Genomic DNA, 25,403 nt, shown 5'->3' on the forward strand with positions numbered 1-25,403 from the left:
TAATACTTCACATGCATAAATTCATAGAAACGCACACACAGGTCACAGGAATATAAACAACTCAACAAAAAAATCTATTATTGCCTTTCAAATCTTTAAAAAGAAGCTGTAGCTAAGAGATTTTGCTGGTACTGAATGGGATAGAGATTGGAATCCGGTAATGAGAGGGTTAAAATTAGAGAGGAATTCTTTATGAAAACCATACTGCTCCATTAAAAAAAAAGTCACAAAGATCCGCAGACGCCAATGAGCAGTATTTTTGAACCTGTGCGTCATACTTGAAAACCAAGCCAAACCACTTATTAAACTAAGGGAAGCCAAGTGCCATAAAGATGGGATTGGAGCAGCTTGTTATTTTTCTTTCTTGAGATGAACAGGAAAAGATCAATGGCTGTGGTAGTTAATTTTGCCACAGAGATGGCAGAGCGAGGGCTGGGAGACCAGCCTGGAGAAAAGATATGAAAGACTCCAGGGCCTTTTGAAGAAAAAGCCAAGAATAATTTCCCACATGTAACATGTCGCACCAAAACCGCAGGCTGGCTGCTGAGATATAGATACTGCACACAGTCATGGGGACCTGCCCTTGTGTGCCTTTATACAGAGTGGCAAAGCAGTTTATTAAGCCTTAGTAAATGAGTTTTATTAGCCATAAAAAAGAAACAATTTGAAAAAAAAAATTCTTCCAGTGGCTGGGTAAAATTAAGTTGGAAAATGTGCGGTAAGGGTTTTGGGAACATTGTTCAAATTTCTCTAAAGAACAAACGTCTTGTTATTAATGATGGAATATTACAAATGAAACATCTGGGTTTAACCTGCAAACATGATGATGCCTTTATCTAAAGCAACGTACATTCGTACCCATTTATACAACAAGATAATTCAGTGGAATAATTCAGGTGAAATATCTTGCTTGAGGGTACAAGAACAGTATCTCAGCAGGAATTTGAACCCACAGCGTTCCAGTTACAAGTCCAAGACCATAAGAACTTCTCTACAATGATTAAAGATTGACAGTACTGGGAGGGTTCTTACTGCTGTTTTCATCTTTGGAACTTAATTTCACTGAACTTTATTAGTGAGGCAAACTGGGAGTAAATCTCTAACAGAGACTCTCTTAATCCCTCATTTGGTCTTTATTTTCATCTTTAAGACCTGTGATGAGTTGAATGAAGGGTAATTTTATCCTGTATAGATCAATACTGATTATGACCGAATGTAAAAATGAAAAGTAAATCACTGACAGGGGTGTTATAGCAATTTAGCATAAAGCTCCCACAACCCCTCAAGGCTAATCTTTCATTAACTCTTCCCAACACTAGACTGCCAAGTCATCACACCGCAGAACGAGCCTTCTTTTCAGTTCAGTTCATCACTGTAAGGTATTTCGGGGTCAGCAAATCTTACTACACTGTAACCTAATGTTTCCCTCACTCATTGTGCTAATGCAAATTCTTCCCCAGTGGTTTGTTCCACAGCGTGCAGTTTTCATTTTTCAACGGCTTAGAAACGAATTGCGATTGTTCAGGTCGTCCCTGTGACTCAGGACAACCCGTTCAAAATGTCAGCTTGCCCCCAGCATGTCTTCTGACACGACAGGTGTTCTGGAAGCGAAGAAAGCCTGTAGAGGATTACAACACCATATTTCCCCACCACATGCCATTTCCTCGAGTAGTTTGCAAATCCCTCTCAGATATCCTGGCCTCACATGTTCTGCATGAGGAGCACCAACTGATGCCTTCAAACAGACGTTTCAGGGTCCCTCAATGCAGACTGAACAAAATGAGGAATTCCTTTATCCCACATTCAAACAAACTGCTCAATACATGTGTTCACTATAAAGGAGTATTGGTTTATGGGCAAGTGTAATTACTGGTTATGTGCAAAGTGAAGGGGAATAGAGCAATTTTAGGGTCATTGCGGGGCAATAAACTCGTAGGTTTGGTAAGCTGTGTGGATTCCTGAAGGAGTGGTGCAGCATGACTATGTCCAGTACGTGTTGATGTCTTTTATGAAATGCTATATTTATTTTTCATGTGATGTTTATTTGTTACTGCTTGTAAAACACCGTGGTTTGAATGCCAAAACAACTTTCTGAGGAATCAGACAAAGTATTATCGTATCGTAGTCCATTTCAGGGCAATAGAAGTAAAAACCAAAATCTCAATCTCATCTGTCCTACCTGCCAAGACGGAGAGGAACATCAAATTGTAACATCCCATGGAGTCAGAGGAGCAGGAACCAATGACAGATGAGCTACTCTTTGGCTGTCCCAGAAGCACAAAGAGCGAGGATGAGCTGAAAGTACAGGGCAGCAGTGTGGAGCACTGGACAGGGTTCTGGATTCATAACTAAAAGATTAGGGGCTCAAATCCCAGGTGGGAAACTGCTTTTGCACCTGTTCATTCAAGAATTCACTGTGCAGTTAAGCAAAGGCTTGAAATGATTTTTAATTTGCGATGAAAAAGGTCATTTCTATAGAAACCCAAAGGAGAGACACAGGGTGTATTTCTCATGCTATGAGTCATAATGCTCTAAATCCAAGTATTTCTGCAGGAAGCTTTAGAATCTGAGAATAACTTTGGTCACCCTTTGTTACCATGAATGGGTGTCTAGAAGTGACATTGCATATGGATTATAATTATATTAAATACTTCTGCACATGGCTCAATGGCTATATTTGATAATGCTAACCTTGCCTTTCAGTTGTTTATGATATCTCACATACAACATACATGTCAGTTACTTAAAATGCGCTCAGGCCATTGTCAGGAATGAACCCTGGTCAGGTCAGATTCTACACTCCCTTGTGCTTCACCTGAATTGATACAGTAAAACATCCAGCTGTTTACATTAGTGCAAAAGTATGCTATTCTGTATAAAAGTGGCAATAAACAAGTGGTAAGTATTGCTATTTGCTCCAAATATACAGTCAAGATTATATGACCCATAAGTTGCTAATATTTGCCGAATAGCAATGTACAACATTCATCTGATGGATTTTTACCTAAGGAGAAAACAACGGTGCATGATCAAAAATACTCATTACTGACACAAATTTGAGATTGTCAGAGTATATGAATACTCTTTTCTCTTTCAGAAATCTTTTATTGTTTCCACTTGTAAGAATTACTTCATGGACATTCATCACATCTGTCAAATGGACCCCAATAAACCCTGTATATTATTACAAACCCTGGATATTATGCAATATATAATGACACATAGACTCCATTACCTCATTTCCAGCTGATTCTCTGACCGGAGCTGATCAAGTAAAGGCAATTACAATGCCACAAAAACCGCACGGCCCTTTTGCTAAAGAAAACATGGAAATGACTCTGTTTAACATTAAATATTTTCTAACTGAAATGTTATATATTGGCGTAACGCATGACAAACAGGTAGCCAATATACAGTATATGTGTGTATGTACCAAAACCAGTGCAAGGCAGCAAACCAGCATAGAATGTAGCATCCTGCATATATTTTTAACATATTCTTAAAATTAAATTTGCCACTTTATGTGGCATATTCAGGACTTCTTTGAACTGCAAAAAACAATCAGTTTCAGAACAGTGATATTAAACTAGAACTAGGGAGAACAAAATCGAAAACCAAATTTTTCTTCCTCCCTTTGGTTTCCTTTTAAATCTCTTCTCCAAAAGATATTGATATAAAATGCGTTTCTCTAATCTGTAGCCTCGCTGAAGTGTCCACAGTGTCAGCCATCCTACAGGGATGAAAGGGAGAAAAAAAAAAGGTTCACCCACAGAGGAGCTGCAGATCACTGTGCTCATAGGTCACCGTTGGTAACATAGCTTGCCCTCCGCCTTCGAGCCCGTCCTTCCCTAGAATTTTCAAGTTCACAAATTTAATTTTCCAGCTGTTGTCCATGGGAGCTCGGATAAGGCCGAAAACCTGCTCAAAAATTCCCAGGCAGGAGCGATGCCGGTGGATGGTCCCGGCCACCGCGACTACCACCAGTCCGTGAGGCGAAGCGACCCACTTGAGGCCTTGGGGCTCTAGGTTCGGGCTGAACAACAGCTGTTCCTCCCTGGCCAGCGCCAGTAGGCGCAGGCTGGTCAGCTGTGCCCCCTGGTACTCCTCCTCCTGCTGTTCGCCTGTGCTGTAGCAGAACTTCAGCCTGGCGTCCTCCCAGAAGTGCTGTGGGCCCCAGTCTGACGAAGTTTGCCCCAGCGTGGGATTCTGGGAGTTCAGGAGCTGGAAGAACCACTGGCAGAACTGCTTGGCCAGCACCTGGTAATCGCCGGCCGTCATCTGCTCTGCCTTCGAGGATGTGGCCTCATCTTCCACACGGACCCTGGAGGCCTAGTGCAAAACAGAACCACAAAATCACAGCACAATCCAGAGCTCCAGTTCGTGAAAGCATTAATATACAAAAGTAAACAAGTATAAACTTGGCACAGCCCAAATTGCTAGTTGTTTTGTACTTGATCCTAAACTACTCCTCTTACATTGAGTTTTCTTTAAAAGGACGTTGCACCAGTACTCACCACTAGGTGGCAAAGAAGGGGAAAAAATAGAATGATACACAATGGAAATAATTGGAAATAATCTTGGGACAGCACATTGGCACAATGGTTAGCATTGCAGCCTTACACAACTGGGTTCAACCACAGATGTGGTGTGCTATCTGTGTGCAGCCTGTATACTCTCCCCATGTTCATGTGGGTTTCCTCTGACAGTCCAGAAACATACTGGTATTTTAATTGTCTCCTGAGAAAATTAGCCAATCTGTGCATGTGTGTCAGTGTCTGCTCTGTGATGAACAAGCATCTCAGCCAGGTTGTACCATGCCTTGTGCCCATTGCTTGCCAGGATAGGCTCTGGCTCCCCTGCAACCCTAAACTGGAAGAAGTGGTCAAAAAATGTATGGATGAAAAATAATATAATAAAATAACTTACAAAAACAGCACAGGCTCAGGATTTCCATTTTATGCCACAAACAAATTACACTGTTGTTGGGTAATTCAATGTAGCTCCCAGCTACATCTCTTGATAATGCCTACTATTAACACTTTGTGATGGTACCAGCTTCTTAAACTGGGCTTTACAGTCATGTGTTTAGATACACATGAGTATAAACATGATGGACAAATATGGCCTCTTATTTGTAACATTTTTATGCTTTCAGAAGTGTTCCAAACTAGTACAGGCAAGAAATCTATAAGAGGAGAGATTTTTTTTAATGTGATTTATAATTACATTAAAGGCCAGATTATCCCATAATTCAATTTTCTTTCCCATAGTTCACCTCTATAGGGCCACTTGTGAAGCCTGCTGTGCAAAGGTCAGTGTAACTGAAAACACAGACAACTACACTAGGATGTTCCTCGTGAGTTGGCCAAGGAAAACAGAAAATGTGTTTTGGTTTCTCAAATTGCTCTGAGACAGAAGAACAGGGAAAACAGCAGTACCAAGAAGGGCAGAATTCTAGATTTCTGACTCCATTTGCCAAACAGTTCTTTTCTTTTGTTTCATTGACCAAAGTGTTCTTAATGCTGCACACTAGGCCACATTTACTCTGACATCTAACATCTAACATCTAGGATAACAGTGAGCAATGCATTCTTGCATTTTCTAAGGCTGTGGTTATTTTATCATCAGCCATGTTAAATGGTTGGAAAAACATGTTCATTGTTTTTTCTGGGTCGGATGTTTATTTATTGAAAAATGCACCACATCTATCACCATAGAGACCAGCTTATAGCTATAGCTTATAGTGAGGCCCCTGCCAGGGTACCTACAGACTTCATTAACAGCCCCTATAAATGCCCCTTCTTTCTTCTATCATATGGGGCTTTGAAGTGGGTTTGTATTGGTGCCTTCTCACTATAACGTGAAGGTCAGGCCATGCCCAGGTACTGACAAGGTCAGGGCAGGCGTATGTTACTTTATATAGCAATTATCCCAGCCCGGTTTCAACAAGACATCAATAACCATGATAGAGCAATGGTAAAAAGGGCTTTATGATTAGCAACTGTAGAACTTGTAAGGAAATATCCAAATGGTTTAAATTATTCAATTTAACCAATTGTCTGTTAAGTCTGAAACGCAACCGAAAAATGGTCCCCAAGTATCACGCCATTCCGTATGACACAATGACCTTTGATCCAGGATATAAACTGGATAGTACACATCCAACTCTCGTAAAATACTGTGCTAACAACTGCTAACTGTGAAGCACCTCAGCAGTCGCGTCGTCGGAGCGCCAATACTCCAAGGTCCTCTTAATCAGCAGGTGCTTCTCCGCCGCCGGTGACACGACGACACCTTCCTTCACTAGGTAGGAGAAGATGACGTCCCTTTGCACCTTTTTTCGTTTCAGCAGCTCCTCGGCATTTTGGCTGTAGATCAGGATGGCCTGCTGAGCTTCTGAAAAATCAGCAGGAGACATTTTTTCACGTCCCTAGAACTCGGGACCGACAGACCTAGCGGGCGCGCCATTCTCGCGAAATGGCGTGGCATTGCAGTAACGTCCAAGGATCACATTCGGGGTGAAAAACACTAAGTGGACTTAAATGTTCACCAAATACTACAAAGCTGCAAAGTGACGCGAAGCTGTGAGATCACAGGATACGCTAATAACCCATTGAAAATGGAAATTCCTCACCTTCTATATTCTCCACTGCAATCCTTCTGTTGGTAACGGTATCATTCAGAGCTAATAAATCTGCTTCCGACAGAGACTTCAGTATTTTCGAACAACCTTCCTTTTCTTTTTCAGACAACCCCGACATCTCCTTCCAATCCTAATAAACACATCGAAAACGAAAACACACCTCCTTCCTTTCCTTTGCAAACTCGACTCCACCGACTTCTCTGTTCCGTCCAGCAACAAAGCGCCGAACCTAAAGTTCCTCATGTGCGTCACAGCGACAAACTTCCCAGGCTCGGAAATTAAACAAACCACCACCTTTAAGTTAGATTATCAAATAATTTTCTATATCAGTGTTTCATAATATTTTATTCACGACTTTTATGGAGATTTATGGACTAACTATTCTTTTAAGGTTTTGCAGCACAAAAAAATAAATTATTAGTAATAGGTTTTTAATCTATACCACTTGATTCTAGCTATAAACAATAACCCCTATATCTATTTTTCCCCAACCATTTGTTAAATCATTAAATATAGATGTAACTTAACTGCGATTTATTCATTAAGATTTGTACTGCCCTGACCTTATTTTTTTAAAAAAAGAAAGACTGAAGAAAGCCATGTGTTTGGAAACGGTGATCGAGATTTCGGTAACTTCCATTTTAATATTTTGGAACAAATTAAGGAAATTTATTCATTTAAATAAAATACGGCTTTAATATTATAGATACACATACTTTCGTACTGTGCCAAAACGCAGAGCAATATGTTTGATTTTTTTAATTCATTTTTCCACCTCTGCCCAGAATTATTGAAAGAAGCGTCAGTTTTGGAGTGTCTAAAAGTCGGACTCTAGTAACAAGCATTCTTCAGATTAAGTGTGTGAAAATGTCATGATGAAAGGCGCTAGGACCTCACAAGACTCCCAAGCCACGCAGTCTTCTGCAGGAACTGCAATGTATGAAGAAGTATCTGATGTACGTACATCGATGCGGAGCGCAGCCTTGGGACAGGTAAGTACAGAAGCTTTATTAAACGTGCAGAAACGACCATAAATGTCACTATGTTCTCGTAGAGAAACTGTCGATTCCAGTGCGCCAACAGCTGACGGGAAACGCAACTATTCTGGTAGTTAACGGAATCTGCCCTGGTCGCTGTTCACGCTTGGTGAATTTAGACTGTGCTGTCCGCAGATAACGATGCGCTAATCCAAAATATGGACATAGATGTAGATGCGAATTTATACCCCCGTTGAAATCGTACATACACGTTGTTAATAAATGAATTGCTGATGAAGCTGTGCCTTGGCTAGGTCGTCATTTGTTCTATGTATGGTAATACAAGGTCAAGTGCATATGAAAAGTATATGTGTGCGTACTGGCACACAATGCGGGTAACAGAAGCCCGGCTTATACTACAAAGCGGCTTAAATTACTTCAAGACGAATGTTTCGCTTTTAATTGACCTCCCCTTTGTAACAAGTTATTTAAGTTTACAGTTAGTTACACCGTTGGGAGTAATCGGTAAAGTAAAACACCTGAAACAGATGGTGGTTTTGTTTAAAAGATGTGGCTCATCTTGGCATTGATTATCAGCTGACTCAGCTCTTGTGTTCCACTAAGTGCTGGGGATGGCAGGGAACAGGTTTTTATCTAATTATCTTATTGTTGATGTTATCATCGATTAAAACCACACAAATGAGAAACTACCGACCTGATCTAGGTGTATGTTGCATTCATTTGAAATGTTAGTGTTATATGAACTCTAAAGCTAGTATTATAAATGACAAAGCATTTTTCCCAACTCAAACAACAAGAAAGTTGTTCACAGCTGAACATTGATTGCAATACCTTGTTCTTAGGAGTCCTGAGTGGTTCTTTATTTTTTTAAATCTGGAAATGTGGAAATTATTAACACAGAGGCTAATCAAAAAGGGACAAATCTGTAAAGCATCTGCATTATGGCCTGTTAGTTATATTAATGTCTTCTATACAGTATATTATTCAACTGACTTAATCTGCGTTGCATCCAGGGTGTATCCTTCCTTGGTCACCCGCAGCCCTGTACTGGATAAAACTGTAGGAAATGATGGATAGAGCTGTCTCAACTTTTAACAATTCTGTTTACTTCTTAAGAAAGAAGTAATACTGAAGGCAACATTGTAAGGGCGCAGTGCTGACCTGGAGAACACCACGTTGGTTGGACAGGCTAAGGAATCCTCTTGCTGTGTATAGTGAAGGATGCTGGCAGGCAAGAGCAAGAGACTTGCAGAGCAGGGGGTGATGGACAGGTCAGGGAATGCACGATACAACTGAGCAGATCAAAACAGAGAAACCATGTACTGTAGCCAGGCAGGTCAGGTTGGTTGTGAAGACAGCACTACCGGACATGTTTCAGGTAGAAGAGAGACAGGATCTGGCTGGCTGTCAGGTTCTGTCTTGAAATTGGCATCAAGGCATCAACTGATTCAGGCAAGGTACTGAGAGTTTCACTGGCAGGCTGGTTAGTGTGAGGAACATTTCCAAATGTGAGTAGGAAGCTCGATGCCAGAGCATCTGACTGTGGCCAGGGCAGGGCTAAAGTATCCTGTAGCTGACGAGGTAATTTCCCATTAAGGGGGGCAGATGGCCCGGACAGCCCTCCCGAGTCGTGTTCTCGGAAGGCAACAGAAGGTGTTTGACTTCGTTTGTGATCGTTGTGATCCTGTGAGACCAGGGTCGGAAAGATTAGGATCGACTGGGCGAAAAAAAATGATCACGTGCTTGTCTGAATTCAAGTCTTGTAGCTCTGATACTACAATATATTCGCTTCTCTTAGTGTCCTGATACAAGAACAAAAGAAACATTACGACCAAGAAGAAGCCATTGGGCTTATGTAGCCCATTAACAAGTTAGCAGCTAGCTTATTGGAGGATCTCTTCCAGCCATTTATTGAAAGATACCAGGTTATGAATTTCAACAGCATGGTTCAGTAGCATGTTACATACTCCCACACCGTCTTGTTTAAAGAAGTGCCTCCTGCTGTCAGTTTTAAATGAACTTCCCTTTAGTTTTCACCTCTGTGCTCTGGTTTGTGTTTCAGTGTTGATTCTGAGCTTTATGGTATATAGCGTCTTTCATGGTACATCATCTGAAGGCACTGTGCAATAAAAGCGTCAAACAGAAGAGACAGATGCATCCATCCATTTCCTATCTGCTTTATCCAAAACAGGGTTATAGGGGACCTGAAGCTTAACCTGGCAAGCAGTGGGCGTAAAGCAGGATACACTCTGGATGAGACACCAGTCCATCACAGGGCATGCATAGACATAGACACACACACTAGCAGGGCCAGTTTTCCTCAAAGCCTGTTAACTGTATCTTTGAACTGTGGGAGGAAACCGGAACACCTGGGAAAGATCCACACAAACACAGGGAGAGCATACAAAAGACACAGATATACACATTAAATTAATCTCAATTAAAAGATAGAGTACAAAGTGAGTACAGCACTGTGAGATATAGTACCTTCCATGATGTTTTGATTTCGTAGTTGAGTTAGAGGTCAAATCCTCCCGCTCAGCAGTCATTAGATAAGACCACTTTATTGGCCATATACAATTTCTTGCATTAGGAATTTGTCTTTTCACATACCCCAGCTTGCTCTCCATGAGAGAAGAAGGGGTTAGAGAAGTTGGGGAGAAGTCTGGGGTTTGAGTGCAGGGTCAGCCATTTATACGGCACCCCTGGAGCAGCTGGGGTTAAGAGCCTTGCTCAGGTAGGATTCCTCTGCCGGCCACGGGATTTGAACCAGCAACCTCCCAGCCACAGACACAGATCCTTAGCCACAGAGCCACCGCTCCGCCATTCAGGGCTCCCCAGGCTGTTCACTTCAGAGCAGGGCTGTCTGTGCTTGCAGCGGGGGAAATGGATGCGGCAGGGGAGTGCGCTGGGGGGCTGGCAGGGCGAGTGACAGTGTACACCACGCTGGGGTGCCCACACTGCCAGCGAGCCAAGTCTCGGCTGAGGGGGCTGGGCCTGCCCTTCTGTGAGGTGGACCTGAGCAGGCACGCCGCGCTGGCGCAGAGGATCCGGAAGCTGACGGGTGGCAGGACAGCGCCTCAGATCTTTTTCAACAGCGTCCACGTTGGCAGCAGTGACGACCTGCAGAAACTGGTGAGCGCAGGACTGTGGCCAGACTGACCTTTAACCCCAATGCACAGGCACTGACCTCATGAAGAATTGACCATTTAGAACATTTCATCCTCAAGTCATATCTGTCTTAACTACGGAGGCTCCAACAGAGAAAATATATCTCTAGCTAGATTTGTTCTGGTATGGAGAGAAGAGCTTTGAAAATCGCTCTGCATTGCTCCCAGAGCAACAGCGACGACAGTTATCAGTCTGCAGATCACAATTTTACAATCAATCCAATTTTGTGGCTCTGTGCAAATACCAGTGGTTTTCAAGGGGTTGAAAAACAAATACCCATCTTGTGTCTTCAGGCTCCAGAGGAACTGCAGAGGCTGGTGCGCATGGTGAGAGAGGAGCCAGTGCCTCTGGATGCCCCTCCGATTCCCAGAGAGGAAAACCAACGAAAGAGAGGGATTCTCAGTGATGGAGGTCTGTATCTATGGCAACAAAAGCACGTTGTGATGTCACAGGGAGCCCAGTGGTGCTGATTCTCACAGGGAAGAGAACCCCCTGGAGCCAGTTTCTCCCTTGTCACTGCACTTCCTGCTCTAATGCTGTTCGGATTGCGCTATTTATTTTTAAAAGAAGGCAGTCGGTGAGCAACCAGACCACATCTCTGATTAGAGACTGACTCACCATTAAAGTATTAATATAAATAACATAGCAGTGAAGGTTCAGACATCTGCTTCATTCATTCATTCATTTATTGTCCTGAAGCTTTAACAGCTAAAGCCCCTTTCTGGGTGAGCAAAATGCATGCTGTATTCAAAGCTGCAGCACAATGGTGGCAGTTTTTGATGATGAACCCTTTTGTCTGGATGGTGAAGCAGAGAAACAGCTGCCCAGCTGCAAGGACAGGTTCTTCCAGTTGCAACAGCGGAACAATTCTGAAATGTTCTTGTCTGACTCACAGGAAATATATAAACTGCAAGCAGGTCTCAACGTGAACTACTTGACAATGCTTTTAGGAAGGTGACACCACAGCTGTGACAAGTGAAACGCTGAAACCCTATAGTGAATAGGAGATCGCATGATATCTGACCAGACCTGGCTGTAATTGATGGTGCTCTATATTATGTTTCAGGGCTGATCCGTCTATCTACAAATCCATGTGACACAACAAGATTGATCGCTTTTTACAGATCACGTCTGTATGGATGCCTCTTTGTATGCAAGTCAATCAAACATCCAGTAATCAATCAGTCCGTGAAAAGCATTCTCTCTATTGTGGAGTGCTTGTGGCCATAAACTCTCAAGTATATTTGATTTTATTTAGCCAATATTTTTTTTTTCATTACTGAAAAGCATCTGATATGCTGAAATGCATCAGCTAGTGAGGTGATAATCTCATTTCAATTTAATATCTGTAAAGCCAAGGAGTTTTTATTGGAAATCAGCAGGCAGGTTCAAAGAGACAGATGTTTCTGTTTTTCATTTGACCGGGAGAATAGCCACGAGGGGGGAAAAGGATCCAAATTTGGTTTGGAAACTCCTGTATTTCCTGCAAGGGATAGCAGCTGTTGGAGGGGGGAGGGGGTGTTGCCTTTTTTTCCTGAAGCATCACCTTATCTGCTTCGACACAGTTTACATTTGAAAGGTATGCTTTTGCGGACTGGCTTTGGAGTTAAAGCGGAGCTGTGGGATTGGACACCATAGAAGGGGACTGAAAGTGTGCAGAGACTCCTTTTCTGGGAGACAGCTGATGGATGGGTTGGCTAGAGAGAAGGGACTGGATAAGCACTGTGCTCTGTACAAGATGGCAGGGAATGTGGTAAGAACTTGTAGAAGAAAGAGAATATTTCTCGTCAATGCGAGGTGTTAAAGAATCCTGGTCTTGGTATGGTGCCTATTATTGTATGATTTGGGCAGAAAGGAATTTAGCAGCCACAGACAGATGTTTCAATCAGCATGTCATAGCTAATTTTCTCAATCTATGGGTATCAATTAACCTATTCACCCTGTCTCTGGAAGGTGGTCAGAAAATATTTTGTTCCAGCTTTTACTTCTAAACATACTGTATACACCTTTTGTAATTGTTTGCCTCTCTCTTCTTAGGAAAATGTGTCAGCAAAAAATAACCATGATAAAATTGAATGTTGCACCCTGCACCTTGTGCGAGCTGTAATTATTTTGTCTCTCTCTCTTCTTGGGAAAAGGTGTCAGCAAAAAAAAATCATGATAATATTAAATGTCAGAACTGTTCATGATTTCTGCTGAAGGAGGATACATTTCAAGCAAAGGCTTAATCGTATCGAGTAAACTCATGTTAAATGGCTTCATTGAACCAGACAACATAACAAGATGTCTTAGTGACACAAGTTTAGGAAGATGTCATATGCCTGTCATGATTTCAGAAAACATATTAGTAGATATCCATGTAAGTAAACTGGTTTGCTGTTTACTTTTTGGAAATCATTTTTATCATCCTACATAAGTTTAAAAAAATCCTGTTAGCCTTGTCTGGGACATGATATGTTTTGTCCGCAAGGAGGTTGCCTTTAAAATGATTAAAATTGAAATGTAATAGTATCATGTTAAAAAGGCAGCTGGTCATGTGTTCATTTGATTACAGCATGGCTGTGATTGACATTCCTATAGATCAGTTTTGTACTCAAAGACATTCATACCTACAGGGATGATAGTTGTCAATAAGTAAACTGAAAACCGGTAAAAAGTCTACTTGTAATGGAAGTACTGTGATACCTTTTTGGGTATTTGATCCCCTGTGGTTTGGAATTCAAGTCTTCTTGTGTGTTACCTAATTACTTGTGAAAATGCTAACAGATCTTGTTCATACATTTTAGTGAGAAACAAGGTGTTTGAGAGTAGAAAGATTTTGATAGGATTTTTTTGAAGCAGTGAGGGGGAAAGGGGAATTTGAAGATAGCAGCACTTTGTACAGATTAGTAGAGCACCGCTCTGAATGCAGTTTTGCAGAGGTATGTGACAAACAGCTCTGATGGTGAGTAAATTACTGATGCTAAATCAAATTACAGACACAAGAAGCTACCCTATGTCCCAAGAACCGTTGGCTATCTGGGCCAAGGCCACATACAACAGCCCCATAAATTAAACTGGTACAGTATGTCTGTACTGTATTTCTCATGAAATCACCAGTAATCCCTAGAGATGCAGTGGAGCACATGAGCTTTCAGTCATACTAAATCCATTATGATCTATCAACAGTACAGGTGTAGATTTATGTATGTCCACATCACATTCTTGGGTTTCCAGGTTTCCTTTGTGCCAGCTCTGGGGTCACCTTCTTCGATCAGACAAAAGAAACACAAGAAAAGTTCCAAACTAGAGGAGGCTATTTGGCATGTCCTGGTCCGCTTAGTAGTTACAGTAGTAAATGGTCATCAGTACTTGGTCTCATCCAGCTGTCTTTTGACAGACACAAGGGTATTGGCTAAAACAACATATGTGCCTTGGTCATTACTTCCTTTTGTAACCCTGTAACCCTTTGTGGCACCCATTGAGTGCCTCCTGTTCTTAATTTTGAGTGCACTTGCCCGTGGGTGTCCACTGGGTGTCCTCTGGTTTGTGTTTCACAGTTCACTCTGAACAAATCTGCTGTGTTGACTTTATCAGTGCCTTAAGTTTCTGCTCCAGCTATGGTGCTTCAGTGACTCCTGTTAAGGACTACAGAACTGTAGCTTTTAGGAAAAATGCAAGTTTGGTTAATATGTTAAAACGTGTACATCAACAAAACCATTCATACCTCGCTAATGTAGATAAGTAAAAGCAGGATTAGCTCTGTGTGAAATATTGGTACACTGCACTGTATTTCATGTATGTAAATGTTGATGTTTCATCTACATTTTAGTTGTGTCTGCAATCGCATAAACTGCAATACACATAAACAAAGCAGAATTTGTAGCTCCTAGGCCAGACAGTTTGATTCACTGGAGGCTAACATGATCTGCTCAATACTCCCTCCTAATATAGGTAGTTTGAGTTTTTAACTCTGCTCCTGAAGAGTATAAATTAAACTGATTTTGTTCTGTAGGTAAGTATTTTATAGGTAACTTGTATGGTGGCCACCAACTGTATAAGAACACTCCTCCCCAGGTACTGTAATAATGATCTCTGATTCAATCCAGGTATGAATATGGTCACAGGTGATGATCCTCTGTTTAATTTGTATTTTTAAAGTGCATTCTGGTGTGTGCCCCCTGGTGGGTCACAGGGCATGTGATAAATATATTAATCTGAATGTACCATTTGACTCACAGGAGAGCACAGGCAGAATTTATAAACCAGTTTTTATGGTACATGAATGACTGTTGTTTCTTTTCAGGTGTAGTGTTAGTCATGTGGGGGTATACTGTATAATAGTGGTGTAAATATTCAATAGGTGAAAGAAAGCTCTGTTTAAAGCATAAATATTTTATTCCAGATGTGAAACTTATTTAGATAATTCTGTCAAAATTGAAGATTCAGCTTTTGTCTCAGGGTGCTATATATGTGTTGTAAAATCAGGATTTGTTGATGAATTTAACCTTTTTTAGTGGTGCTGATGTGTCGTTTTGGGTCTGTCACTCCAATTTGAAGTACTGTATGTGTTTCTCCCCAGGAGACTCTTTATTTTTTCAAAAGTACATCTTCTGGCTGTTTAAGCAATACTGAAGTGATTTCCTCTCAGAAGAAGTTCTGGACATTGTTCCCCAAGGTGTAGTGATTTTCTGTCTGAAAAGTTTAATTTCAAACTGAGTACATTTCCTTGTGTCACATCCAGCTGCTGAACTGTCCGAGGAACTGCGCCGCACAATCCTGAAACTCTATGCTGATCACATCTCTGCAGATGGAAAGGTAAAGACTGCATTGTTTTCTTTGATGTTTTGGAAATTGCTTTATTTTCGTTAAACATTTTTTTCATTCTTATATATTTAAACCCCAATCCACAGGGGAGGAAACACAGAATCAACAGAGACCTCATACACATCTTCCACAGATACACGTTCCACAGTTTTAATCAGAAGACAAAGAAAAAAGGAAGAAAAAGAAAGAAAAAGGGCTAGAAACAAAAAAGGAAAATGAAACATCACAATCTTTTGTGTTGCTGTATTTTTTGACAGAACAATTGTCTAATTATACTATTAATGAATTAAAGCTATCATGTATAATTACATAGGAATCAATATAAGAAAGGCTATTTTGAGAGATTAAAATGTAGCTCAATGATAAATACTTTCCTGTTGAATTCAATTTTTTTTTATTTTGGGACTGATTAATTGCCTTGCAAATCAGAAGAGGCCAAACAGAATGGCCTTCCATTTTTCCTCTACCATAAGAACATCAAAAAACTTACAAACATGAAACGTTGAGCTCCTCTGGCAAGCTTGGCAGTTAGGAGTTATTAATCATAGAGTTTTATCCTGTCATGAACCTTCTTGGTTCATGAGATTGAAATAATGAAAGGCCAGTGGGAAGAAACACATCCGTATTAATGAGTTGGTCTATAAAATGCCACATTGCCATCGGAAGAGGGTGTAGGAATCGGCTGATGTGTTTTTTTTTCTTATCTGCTTGTAGTTTGTAGATTACAAGGCCATGTCTAGGAGTCCGATCTTTGAGAAGTACTGTGAGCTGACCATCCAGCTCCAGCGTGTGGAGCTGCAGTCTCTGAGCCGTGAAGAGAAGCTGGCCTTCTTCATCAACGTCTACAATGCCCTGGTCATCCACGGTCACATCCGCATGGGCTCCCCCCAGAACATGTGGCAGCGGTACAGGGTAGGGAAGAGCCGCACAGGGTCTTTAACAGTTAATAATTCAGCCATGATTCACATCCAAAACATGGATGTGTGAATTTAGCCTTGAATTCTTCACACAGGCCTGTAATGCTGACATTCCCGAACAGTTTGTGACTTCTCATTGGTTGTTCTTTGGTGTAAATGAAAGATTCATTTTTTTGCAGCTGATGTCAGAAGAACATAAGGAAGGTTACAAAGGAGAGGAGGCCATTCAGTCCATCTGTGTCAAAGCGCTTGGTCACGGAGTGAAACAAGCTGCTTGTGTTTCTCTGTGGCATCACAATATTTTTCTGCAGTCTCATTATTTAAATAATGGAATCAACGTAACAGTGACCAATGTGGATAAAGCTTGCGTTACCAGATCCACGAGCTGTCCCTTGTCTGTGTTTTGCCCTGCAGTTTTTTAACTACGTGAGTTACCTGATTGGCGGGGCAGTATTCACCCTGCAGGACATTGAGAACGGGGTGCTGAGGGGAAACAGGAAGGGTGTGGCCCAGTTAATGAAGCCCTTCTCCCTGAGCGACCCACGGCTCCAGGTCAGTTTCTACCACTGATTTACTGGCACAGTCGCACGACATTCCTCACCTCTCAATGCTAAGTTTGGCAAAAAGTTAACGTTTATTTAAGAAAATATGTAAGGGTACATTTACTCCCATCTAGCCCATTTTTGTAGTTAGGAGGTAATTGTTTCAGGGATCTCATCAAGCTGTTTCTTGAAAGAAAACTGGACATGGGTTTCTCAGCTTGTTCCACACTCCCACAACTCATTAGGGTAAAAAAGTGCCTCCTGTTCTCAGTTCTAAATACACTTCCACATAGTTTGCTCTTGTGTTTTTATTCATGTGTCACGCAGAAGAAATACACGGGGTTGATTTTAGCAGTGCCTTTCAGGATTTTGAATACTTGCATCTGATCTGACTGGCTTTGTCCCTTTTGATTTGCTTAAATCAGCACCATCTTGTGCACATTATGAACCCGTGTGTCCTGGTCCGCGTGCACAGCTACAGGAGCACCTGGATGGGGAATTCAGCTACCCTGTGTCTTTCCGAGGGGCGAGGAGTCCTGACACGTGTTTCTGATGATTCCCCAGGTCGCTCTCCCTGACCCAGAGCCTCTCGTCCACTTTGCCTTGAACTGCGGAGCGAAGGGCTGCCCCCCCATTAAGACCTACACAGCCAAGGTATCCGAGTCGCAGTGACTGTCGGGAAACCCTTTTCATCACTCATTTATGTGTGCGGCTGAATTCCCAATAGAAATAAAACTTAAAATTGTTTTGTTTTTTAATTCTAATCATGTGGTTTTGTCTACATCTAAACCCTTCATGTAAAAAAATATGTCCTTTTTGGGTTGTCTAGGCTCTGGTGATTATAAAAGTGGGAAGCACTGGTAAATTGCTATTTGACATCCAGCAACAGATATTCTTGGAATGTATTGTTACAAATGGGGGGTTATGCAATGGGTGAAAATCAGGAATTGACTGAGTGGTTTAGTCAATCAGTGAAATAATTCATAATCCCCAACTTGTATGTGATTACTAACTATATACCCAAGTGGCTGGTATAACTAAAGGCATGTGAATTCTTTATTCTCTGGCACAGCTTTGTTGAGAGGAGTAATAGTCCAGGCACACTTGATTAAAACAAATATTTATTACAACAAACTACATTACATACAACACATGAAGTTACATTAAATACACTATTTACAGACAAGGTGTTTCAGAGGCCTTACATTCTGGTCACCCAGAAAACCCCAGAATGCTACTAAGCACTAAACTCTTAATATGCTTATGGGGGCCACACAAGAGATGAGCTGCCTTCTAACTAAATACAAAGCAACCTGTAGTTAAATCTCTCTCTCTGCACCCTGGATCCCACAAAATAAATGGGAGCCTACTGTATATCCTTATCCATTAGGATGCACTCTAATCAGGAAAGACGTTTCTAACTGAGGTATCTTTTACCCAGGAAACCCAAGTTCCCTAAAAACACAGAACAGCACGATCTCTCCAATAAGGTTCAAATACTGAGCTCCAGTAAGATCATGAAGTAGGGTCTCTCGCCTGGCAAAAGCTTCAAGTCCCAATTCCTCTTGCCTCCGCTCTCTTCTCCCTGCTCCTCATGTCATCTTTTATCATCTCTTTCCATGGTGCTCCTTGCCAATCATTAGTCCACAACTTCCCTAGGTACAGTATACTAAGGTAACTTTACCATTGTTTTGGCTCAAGGGAAACCCCAGACCTCAGCAAAAAAAACATCTCTCCTTTGAAGTTAGAAGTATTTACTCTTCCCAGTGTCACAAACTATCTAAAATCTAAGAGACACTTTTAAGTCACCTAAAGCTGTAACAGTATTAATATATACAGTAATAACTTCACTGAGATCCTAGGTGTTTTAGTTATTTCTTCCTTTCATCCATGAGATGTCAGTAATAGACAGTATTTCTTGTACTGTAGTTTTTTTCTGCAGTTGATTGACTTTTTCACATCAGCGGGGGCTCGCTTTGAGCAAATTAAAAAGTAATCCTGGATGTTTCTGACATGCCTGCAGGATATCGCCAGCCAGCTCCGAACGGCAGCAGAGGCCTTTCTGGAGAATGACGAGGGCTGTAAAGTTGACCCTCTGAGGGGAGAGGTACATCTCAGCCAGATTTTCAAGTGGTACAAGGTGGACTTTGGAGATACTGATGAGAAGGTACTCCCACACCTTTATGATACAATACTACTTTACTTCAGTGTGGCAGTTTTTTTAATGGGATTATTTAAAAGGATAGCACCACACTGGTGCAATGGTTAGCATTACTGCCTTGCAGTGCTGGGTCCTGGGTTCAATTTCTGGAATGCTGTTAATTTGCTGTACACATGGGTTTCCTCTGGGTGCTCCGGTTTCCTCCTGCAATTCAAAGATATACAGTACTGGTAGGTTAATTGGCTTCTGGAAAGTTGCCCTGGTGTGCCCTGTGATGGACTGGCATCTAGTCCAGGGTGTATCCTGTCTTGCGCTCTTTGCTTGCTGGGATAGGCTCTGGGTCAGGAACCAGCTGGAACCAAACCAGCTTCCATGTGTAGGATTATAAGAGAAAAATGACCAACATTTGTTGAAAATGTAAAATAACTGGATAAAAAAAAAATCATTTCTAAACACCTTCCAAGAGATGAGCACAAAATGTTTGCTTTCCACCATGTTGCTTCTTTTTATCTGCCCTGTTAGTGTATTTGTTTTATGTCCTACAGAATTGTTTAAATCAATTCAATTGCTTGGTTAAACAATCAGAAAAATATGAATAATATTAAATAAAAAGCACGAAAGTTGTAAATACTAGTTGGAGTTTTACCAAACGTCTCTTCACACTAGCAGGGATTGGTGGCTTTTGTTTTGGGAATGGTTTTAATATTCCGTTCACCAGTTTTGAATAGATTTGCATATTGTGGATAAAAGGTGATTATCAAACCTCCGAAGATATGAATCCCTGTGACCTTGTATCTCGCTCTGTATTCTGTCAACAGCTACTGAAATGGGTTTTAAACCACATGGGTGACTCTCCCAAGAAGTCCAGCCTGGAGGCTCTTCTGAAAGCACCTTGCTATAAAGTCATCTACATGCCCTACAACTGGTCCACCAATGGCATGGGCTGAAGTGTCTCTCTTCAGCAGTGCATGCTGGCTGTGAACAGCAGGAGTAAGCATGCACAAAAACGCTATTAGAAAGGAGCTAGCTGGGCCCGGGCCTCCCAGAAAAGCACAGAAATGGGCAGAGAAGAGAAAGCTCTCCCCTAACTTTGATTACCAGCTACTGTCCAAGCAAGCCATAGAGACTCTTCTCACCTGCACAGTAATAAGATAGAACACCTGCTGTCAGGATCTGTTTGTCTTGTTTTTGAAGGTAAATTGTATTTTTTTTTCTTCCACCATTTCTCCTTCAGTGGAATGATGATTCAGAGTGAAGGAAAAACAGAGATGTGTTTTTTCTATTTCTGCACTGCATTGGAAAATTAGGATTGAGACAACATTCTCATTCTCATTAAGGTGTTGAAAAATCCAGTCATGATTTAGGAATACTAATATCTCATGATTTGAAGCATATAAGAAAACTAAACTGTTGTCAGGTGACTATTACGTTGTACATTTAAGTCCTGCAGATCAAGGTATAAGGTTCAAAGGTCTTTTGTTGCAGTAAAACAGAATGCGTTACTGTTGAACACACATACTGCCCTATGGATCTTGGGCAATGCGTATAAATAAGTTAGGATAGTCTTTGATCAAATACAAATTCATCCAGGTTTTCTCAACATGATTGCAGTAAATACATATATTTCTGTACATCTATAAAGTCCTTTTGAGAAAACCAAATTGCTTTAGAAATTAAAAGCTTTTAAAAACATACTGTAAATATTGATATTGCCCTATTTTTCCAAATGCTCTGGTTTACTACCTCCCAAAAACAAGCTGTTAGGGTGATTGGTTGAGTAAAACTGATGTTTCTGTTAGGAAATTTAAATTCAGATTTAAAATTTAAAGCTTACAACGCGTTGACAACCAAGAACAAGGGGGCACTTGTTTACCCAAAGGGTTGTGGGAGTTGATTGATGATGGTGTATTTCAAGAAACCAGCTACTGTAGTTGAGATGTTTGGATCAATTAACTATCAAATACCAGATGGGCCTCTTCTCATTTGTAACATTTATTTAATTAACTCCCTTTGTCTGGAATAGTTCTGCTACAACACTGAGCACAACCTAGTTGAGAAAGGGTTCAGATGAAGAAGATGAAATAGGTCAAACCTTGGAGGCAGGGAGCATAAACACGTATTTCCTGTGTCAAGAAAGAGAGGAGTTTCAAAAGAGTGCTAGGTTTATTGTTCATGAGATTTTCAAAGATACAAGGGCATGCTACAGGATATTAACACTGAGCTTGGCAGCTGCAAATAATAAGTTTTAAAAATTTAGTTTTTAAATAACTTTTAACTCCATCATCATTGTCATGTATTGATCGTTCTGTAAGTCCAAACCCAGCATGTTCCCATTCATTGTGATTAATGCAAAAAACACATTTCCTTAATTTGATCCTGTTTTGAGATGTGAATGGATGTGATCTGAACCTTTATACCCTGTGACACCTTATACATATTATGCACCAATCTTTAGAGAACATCTTCAACTTCAAGATCTTGGCTGAGAAAGCTGAAATGACATAGGAAGCTATGTGATCCAGCATTTCTTCACAATTTGGAATGCTGCTCTTACATTTGTTTGAAATCTGATTACAGTGTCACCCGTAATCGTGTCAGATGAGTAAGAAAGGTAACCAAAGACTGAAGGTATGTAAGAAACAAGTCTCCAAAGACTCCTCAAGTCACTGTAGAAATGAACTCCTACATCTTTTGAAATCTTTTGAAAGAAATTGCACATTAACAAAACAAACCTTCCAATACATGGAGCTATGCAGGATATTTGATAGATATAATTTCTTGTTAGTGTTTAATAAAGGTAAATACAATCTAATGTAAAGCACGCAGAGGTAAATATAGGTGCCCAGCAGTTTCTCTTCCTTGTGAAGCAAAATATTGATATGACTGATTTTGTCTTTTGCCAAGGGTATACATTGTATAAACAAACATATTTGGAGCTTTATCAATTAATACAATCAGTTGTGGTTGATCATAAAATTTTTGATTGATACAAATGTTTGTGATGTAGCTCTCAAGCTGCTCTGGAGCCTGTTAAGGCATGAGCTCTCTTCAGCGGACAGCAGCCTGTGGAGGGTGAGCTCATACGTCACTCTCACAAGGGAAGTTGGTTGTGCTGGGGTTGAACAGGTCAGCTGGGTAACTGTGTTAAGGCTCACCGTTCAGAGTACACAATGCCGATCAAAAATATCACAAACAAACGACTAAAGAGGTTTATTTGCTCTGCTAGTTTGCATTGGGAGAGTGAGAGCACACCTAGTCCTACGATTGTCACCCCTTTAACATTCAGCCTGAACCCCTGCCCACTGGGTAAGGTTAACATTTATCCCCTGCTAAGACAAATTTAAAAGTCAAGGCTTTGATGTGGTCGTATTTGGATTACACTAAAGTGAGAACAGTCCTTACTGTCCTCAAGTCTGAAGGTAACCTATTTGAAACCTTTTGGCTACTTTTTTTTAGTCTGGTTTGATCAATTCTAAGGACAGGGGTAGGAGAAATATGTGCCATATGGCAGAAGGGTTTGACTTCTGTACCCAGCTACAGACACAGCTTGTCTTGTGGCCTCGATAGAAGCAATACTCAGTGACAGGTAAGGAAGGAATCTGTCTTTTAGTGCAAGAGACATTGTACTTGCCCGTTGCATGTGTTTAGTTCATTAGCATCGTCTGTACTTGTTGCATGTGATATGAAATGAGGGCTCTAATCCAAACCCTTTTAGGACGTTAATCAGCCTGTTTCCAGATAGTGCCTTTTTAACAACCCTGCATGACAGTGAATACCTCAATTAACATCAACAACCCCCCTTCGTTTGCTCGGTGCTGCTAAAAGTGTATGGGGAATTTTTTGATTTTATCTATTTTGTTTCTAACTGTGTACTTACCCTTAATGAGTATTTTTGCCTCCTGTATCTACTAAACCAAACCATTTTTTTAATTATCCAGGTGCCTAATACCAAATCCATATTCCCAGACATCTCCTTTTTGTGTTAAAAATCTAAAAACAAATACTGCTACCGATGCTAATATTTGAGATTACACTGTACCATAAACTACAGTTTAATAACACATTTTGTGCACAAATACTGCAAACTCAGTTAATGGCCAATTAAGATGCAATGCAAAAGTCTTGCACAGATGAGGCAAGTAATTCCTACTTTACTGTAATGTTTACTTTCTATTGAAGTATATTATCAGGAAGAAACCTGCTGTGATGCAAACTGTGTAAATTAAAATGATTACTATAAACATGCTCTGCATGGAATTCCCCTGTTGCACATCTCTTAACTCTTAAGCAATACATTTATGGTTGTATACAAATGCAAAAATGTATGCAGTGGTTATCTAAAATAAATGCTGTTTTCAACAGAAGTATAGTCTTGTTATTGTGAGTGTACATGCAGTGTTACACTGCTGGTGTCAAATGCATGTCCTTTTAAAATTGCAAATCAATTCAACTGTTTTAAAGAAGTGGTGTGAGCTGGCATCCTGTTCTGATGACTGTGTGCATAAACAGTATTCCTTCATCACACTCCAGGTGTCAAAAATCATATTAGCAGATCATTAGCAGGGGCCAAAATGATTTTGGTGGGAATCAAATTAAAAGTGACAGAATTTCAACATGCACATGTAGACATTGTCAAATCTCATAATGGTAAAGTAGCTGAACTGCAAACAACCACTGACTATCTTCCATGGGAGCCAGGAATGGTTAAAAACCATCCTCTAGACCTAGTAACAGGTCAATTAACAAACACCCTGTTCTCCACTGAATCACTCAGTGCCTTACTGCTGCAGATCAGCTCTTAATATGCTGGTATGACTTTAATAATCACCGGATAACCATCTTCCCAGTTGTTTTTTTATTTTCATTCAAATCCCATTCTAATTCTAATTCATCAGTGCTAAACTCGCATGCCACACTTAACATTCCTATTATAAGATCAGCATAAGAGAAAAAACGTCTTAAATATATATACACACAGTGTATAAATGTTCTGAGCATCAACGATTCCTCAAAGACTCCAATACTATCTTCTACCATTATAAGAACATTGATTGATTTATTAATACAGCTTATTCTGGCCAGTCAATATAAAGTGTCATAGCAAATCTATCATGTCAATCAACTCATAATTGATGATCATTTGACCCTCTCTCTGCTTTGCAGAATGTCATTGCATTAGGATGGGCAGTTGGGAGACCTTTGCACATTAATCACTTCACCACAGGGAGAAACCCAAGAATACAAGGTGTTTCTTCTGGCTGTTACTATAGGTGGAAAATGCATGTAGTCAAATGAATAGAACTAAAAACAAAACTTAGCCCAACCAAGCTCTTGCTTAACCTGTAATAGTACCCTGTCTACAAGCTAGGTAACTAAATTTGCTGGTTCCCGAGCCTACAACACAACCATGCAAGTCGACTCAAACCACAGCACACCCACGCTCTATCAGAAGATAATGATGGACACGCATAGCCTTTATACAAAGCCACATGAACCTACAGCAAGCTATTACAATTCATAAATAATTAAATTACACAATTATCTCCACGTTTCTCAGAACATAGTGGCGGCCTCTGGTGGCAAACCCATTTGTCACCAGCAACAGGTGCAATCCACCACAGCCTGTATCTGCTGGAAGCTAAACAACTATACTTCAGTAGGACAGCCATAGAATTGCAATGAAACCCATTTATACTTCAGTATGGGAAGCTATAGAATTCCAATGAATCCCATTGGATGAAAAAAGACCAGCACTAAATATCTAAGACTTTTGCACAGTAGGGTACCTGTACAAGCAAGAAGTTAAATCATTGACATTTAGATATCCAAAGGGGAAAAAATGGATGAACTGCCTTTGACAAAATGTCAGGGGAAGAAAAAAAAGTAATTTCAGAACTATGCTGCTGAGTGGTCCTATTTAATACTGTAAAGTAACCCCACAATCTCAGGAATAACCCCTTCACAGTAACAATAATTGTCCAAAACACTGGCACACCATTCTCAATCCAGAGACATTAAATAGAAGATGTTATGGGCGACAAAGACATGCCACCTGTTGGACAGAGCAACATCCAGTTCAGGTCACGTTCTGCTCTTGTCTGGTACTTCCATACAGAACATGTGCCTTGATCATTGTTGTATAATCCACTAATGTTTTTTTTCTCT

At 40.7% G+C, this 25,403-nt stretch overlaps 2 protein-coding genes across 2 annotated transcripts; one reads left to right on the forward strand and one right to left on the reverse strand.

Moving 5' to 3' along the window:
- Window positions 1-3,055: 3,055 nt before the first annotated feature.
- On the reverse strand, window positions 3,056-6,844 carry c13h3orf38 (chromosome 13 C3orf38 homolog). Its single transcript, XM_015361746.2, has 3 exons — window positions 6,635-6,844; window positions 6,209-6,396; window positions 3,056-4,329 (listed from the first exon to the last, which is right to left on the reverse strand). Exons 1-3 carry the CDS (start codon window positions 6,759-6,761, stop codon window positions 3,763-3,765), a joined length of 882 nt encoding a protein of 293 aa, XP_015217232.2. The 5' UTR covers window positions 6,762-6,844; the 3' UTR covers window positions 3,056-3,762.
- A 97-nt stretch (window positions 6,845-6,941) lies between these two features.
- On the forward strand, window positions 6,942-23,602 carry LOC102691156 (uncharacterized). The gene is made up of 9 exons (XM_069197409.1): window positions 6,942-7,635; window positions 10,520-10,776; window positions 11,106-11,223; window positions 15,536-15,609; window positions 16,333-16,530; window positions 16,950-17,087; window positions 17,642-17,731; window positions 19,101-19,244; window positions 20,057-23,602. Exons 2-9 carry the CDS (start codon window positions 10,528-10,530, stop codon window positions 20,183-20,185), a joined length of 1,140 nt encoding a protein of 379 aa, XP_069053510.1. The 5' UTR covers window positions 6,942-7,635; window positions 10,520-10,527; the 3' UTR covers window positions 20,186-23,602.
- Window positions 23,603-25,403: the final 1,801 nt, after the last annotated feature.

This window comes from Lepisosteus oculatus, chromosome 13 (assembly GCF_040954835.1).
Source record: "Lepisosteus oculatus isolate fLepOcu1 chromosome 13, fLepOcu1.hap2, whole genome shotgun sequence".
NCBI lineage: Eukaryota > Metazoa > Chordata > Actinopteri > Semionotiformes > Lepisosteidae > Lepisosteus > Lepisosteus oculatus.

What these genes read in the sequence shown, in the direction of transcription:
- LOC102691156 (XM_069197409.1), top strand. Translation starts at nt 10,528, where the DNA reads ATGGATGCGGCAGGGGAGTGCGCTGGGGGGCTGGCAGGGCGAGTGACA. An exon ending in ACATCTCTGCAGATGGAAAG is followed by an intron (nt 15,610 to 16,332) that starts GTAAAGACTGCA and finishes ATCTGCTTGTAG; the next exon opens with TTTGTAGATTACAAGGCCAT. An exon ending in TGAGCGACCCACGGCTCCAG is followed by an intron (nt 17,088 to 17,641) that starts GTCAGTTTCTAC and finishes ATGATTCCCCAG; the next exon opens with GTCGCTCTCCCTGACCCAGA.
- c13h3orf38 (XM_015361746.2), bottom strand. Translation starts at nt 6,761, where the DNA reads ATGTCGGGGTTGTCTGAAAAAGAAAAGGAAGGTTGTTCGAAAATACTG. An exon ending in TGCAGTGGAGAATATAGAAG is followed by an intron (nt 6,397 to 6,634) that starts GTGAGGAATTTC and finishes CTGATTTTTCAG; the next exon opens with AAGCTCAGCAGGCCATCCTG. An exon ending in CCGACGACGCGACTGCTGAG is followed by an intron (nt 4,330 to 6,208) that starts GTGCTTCACAGT and finishes GTTTTGCACTAG; the next exon opens with GCCTCCAGGGTCCGTGTGGA.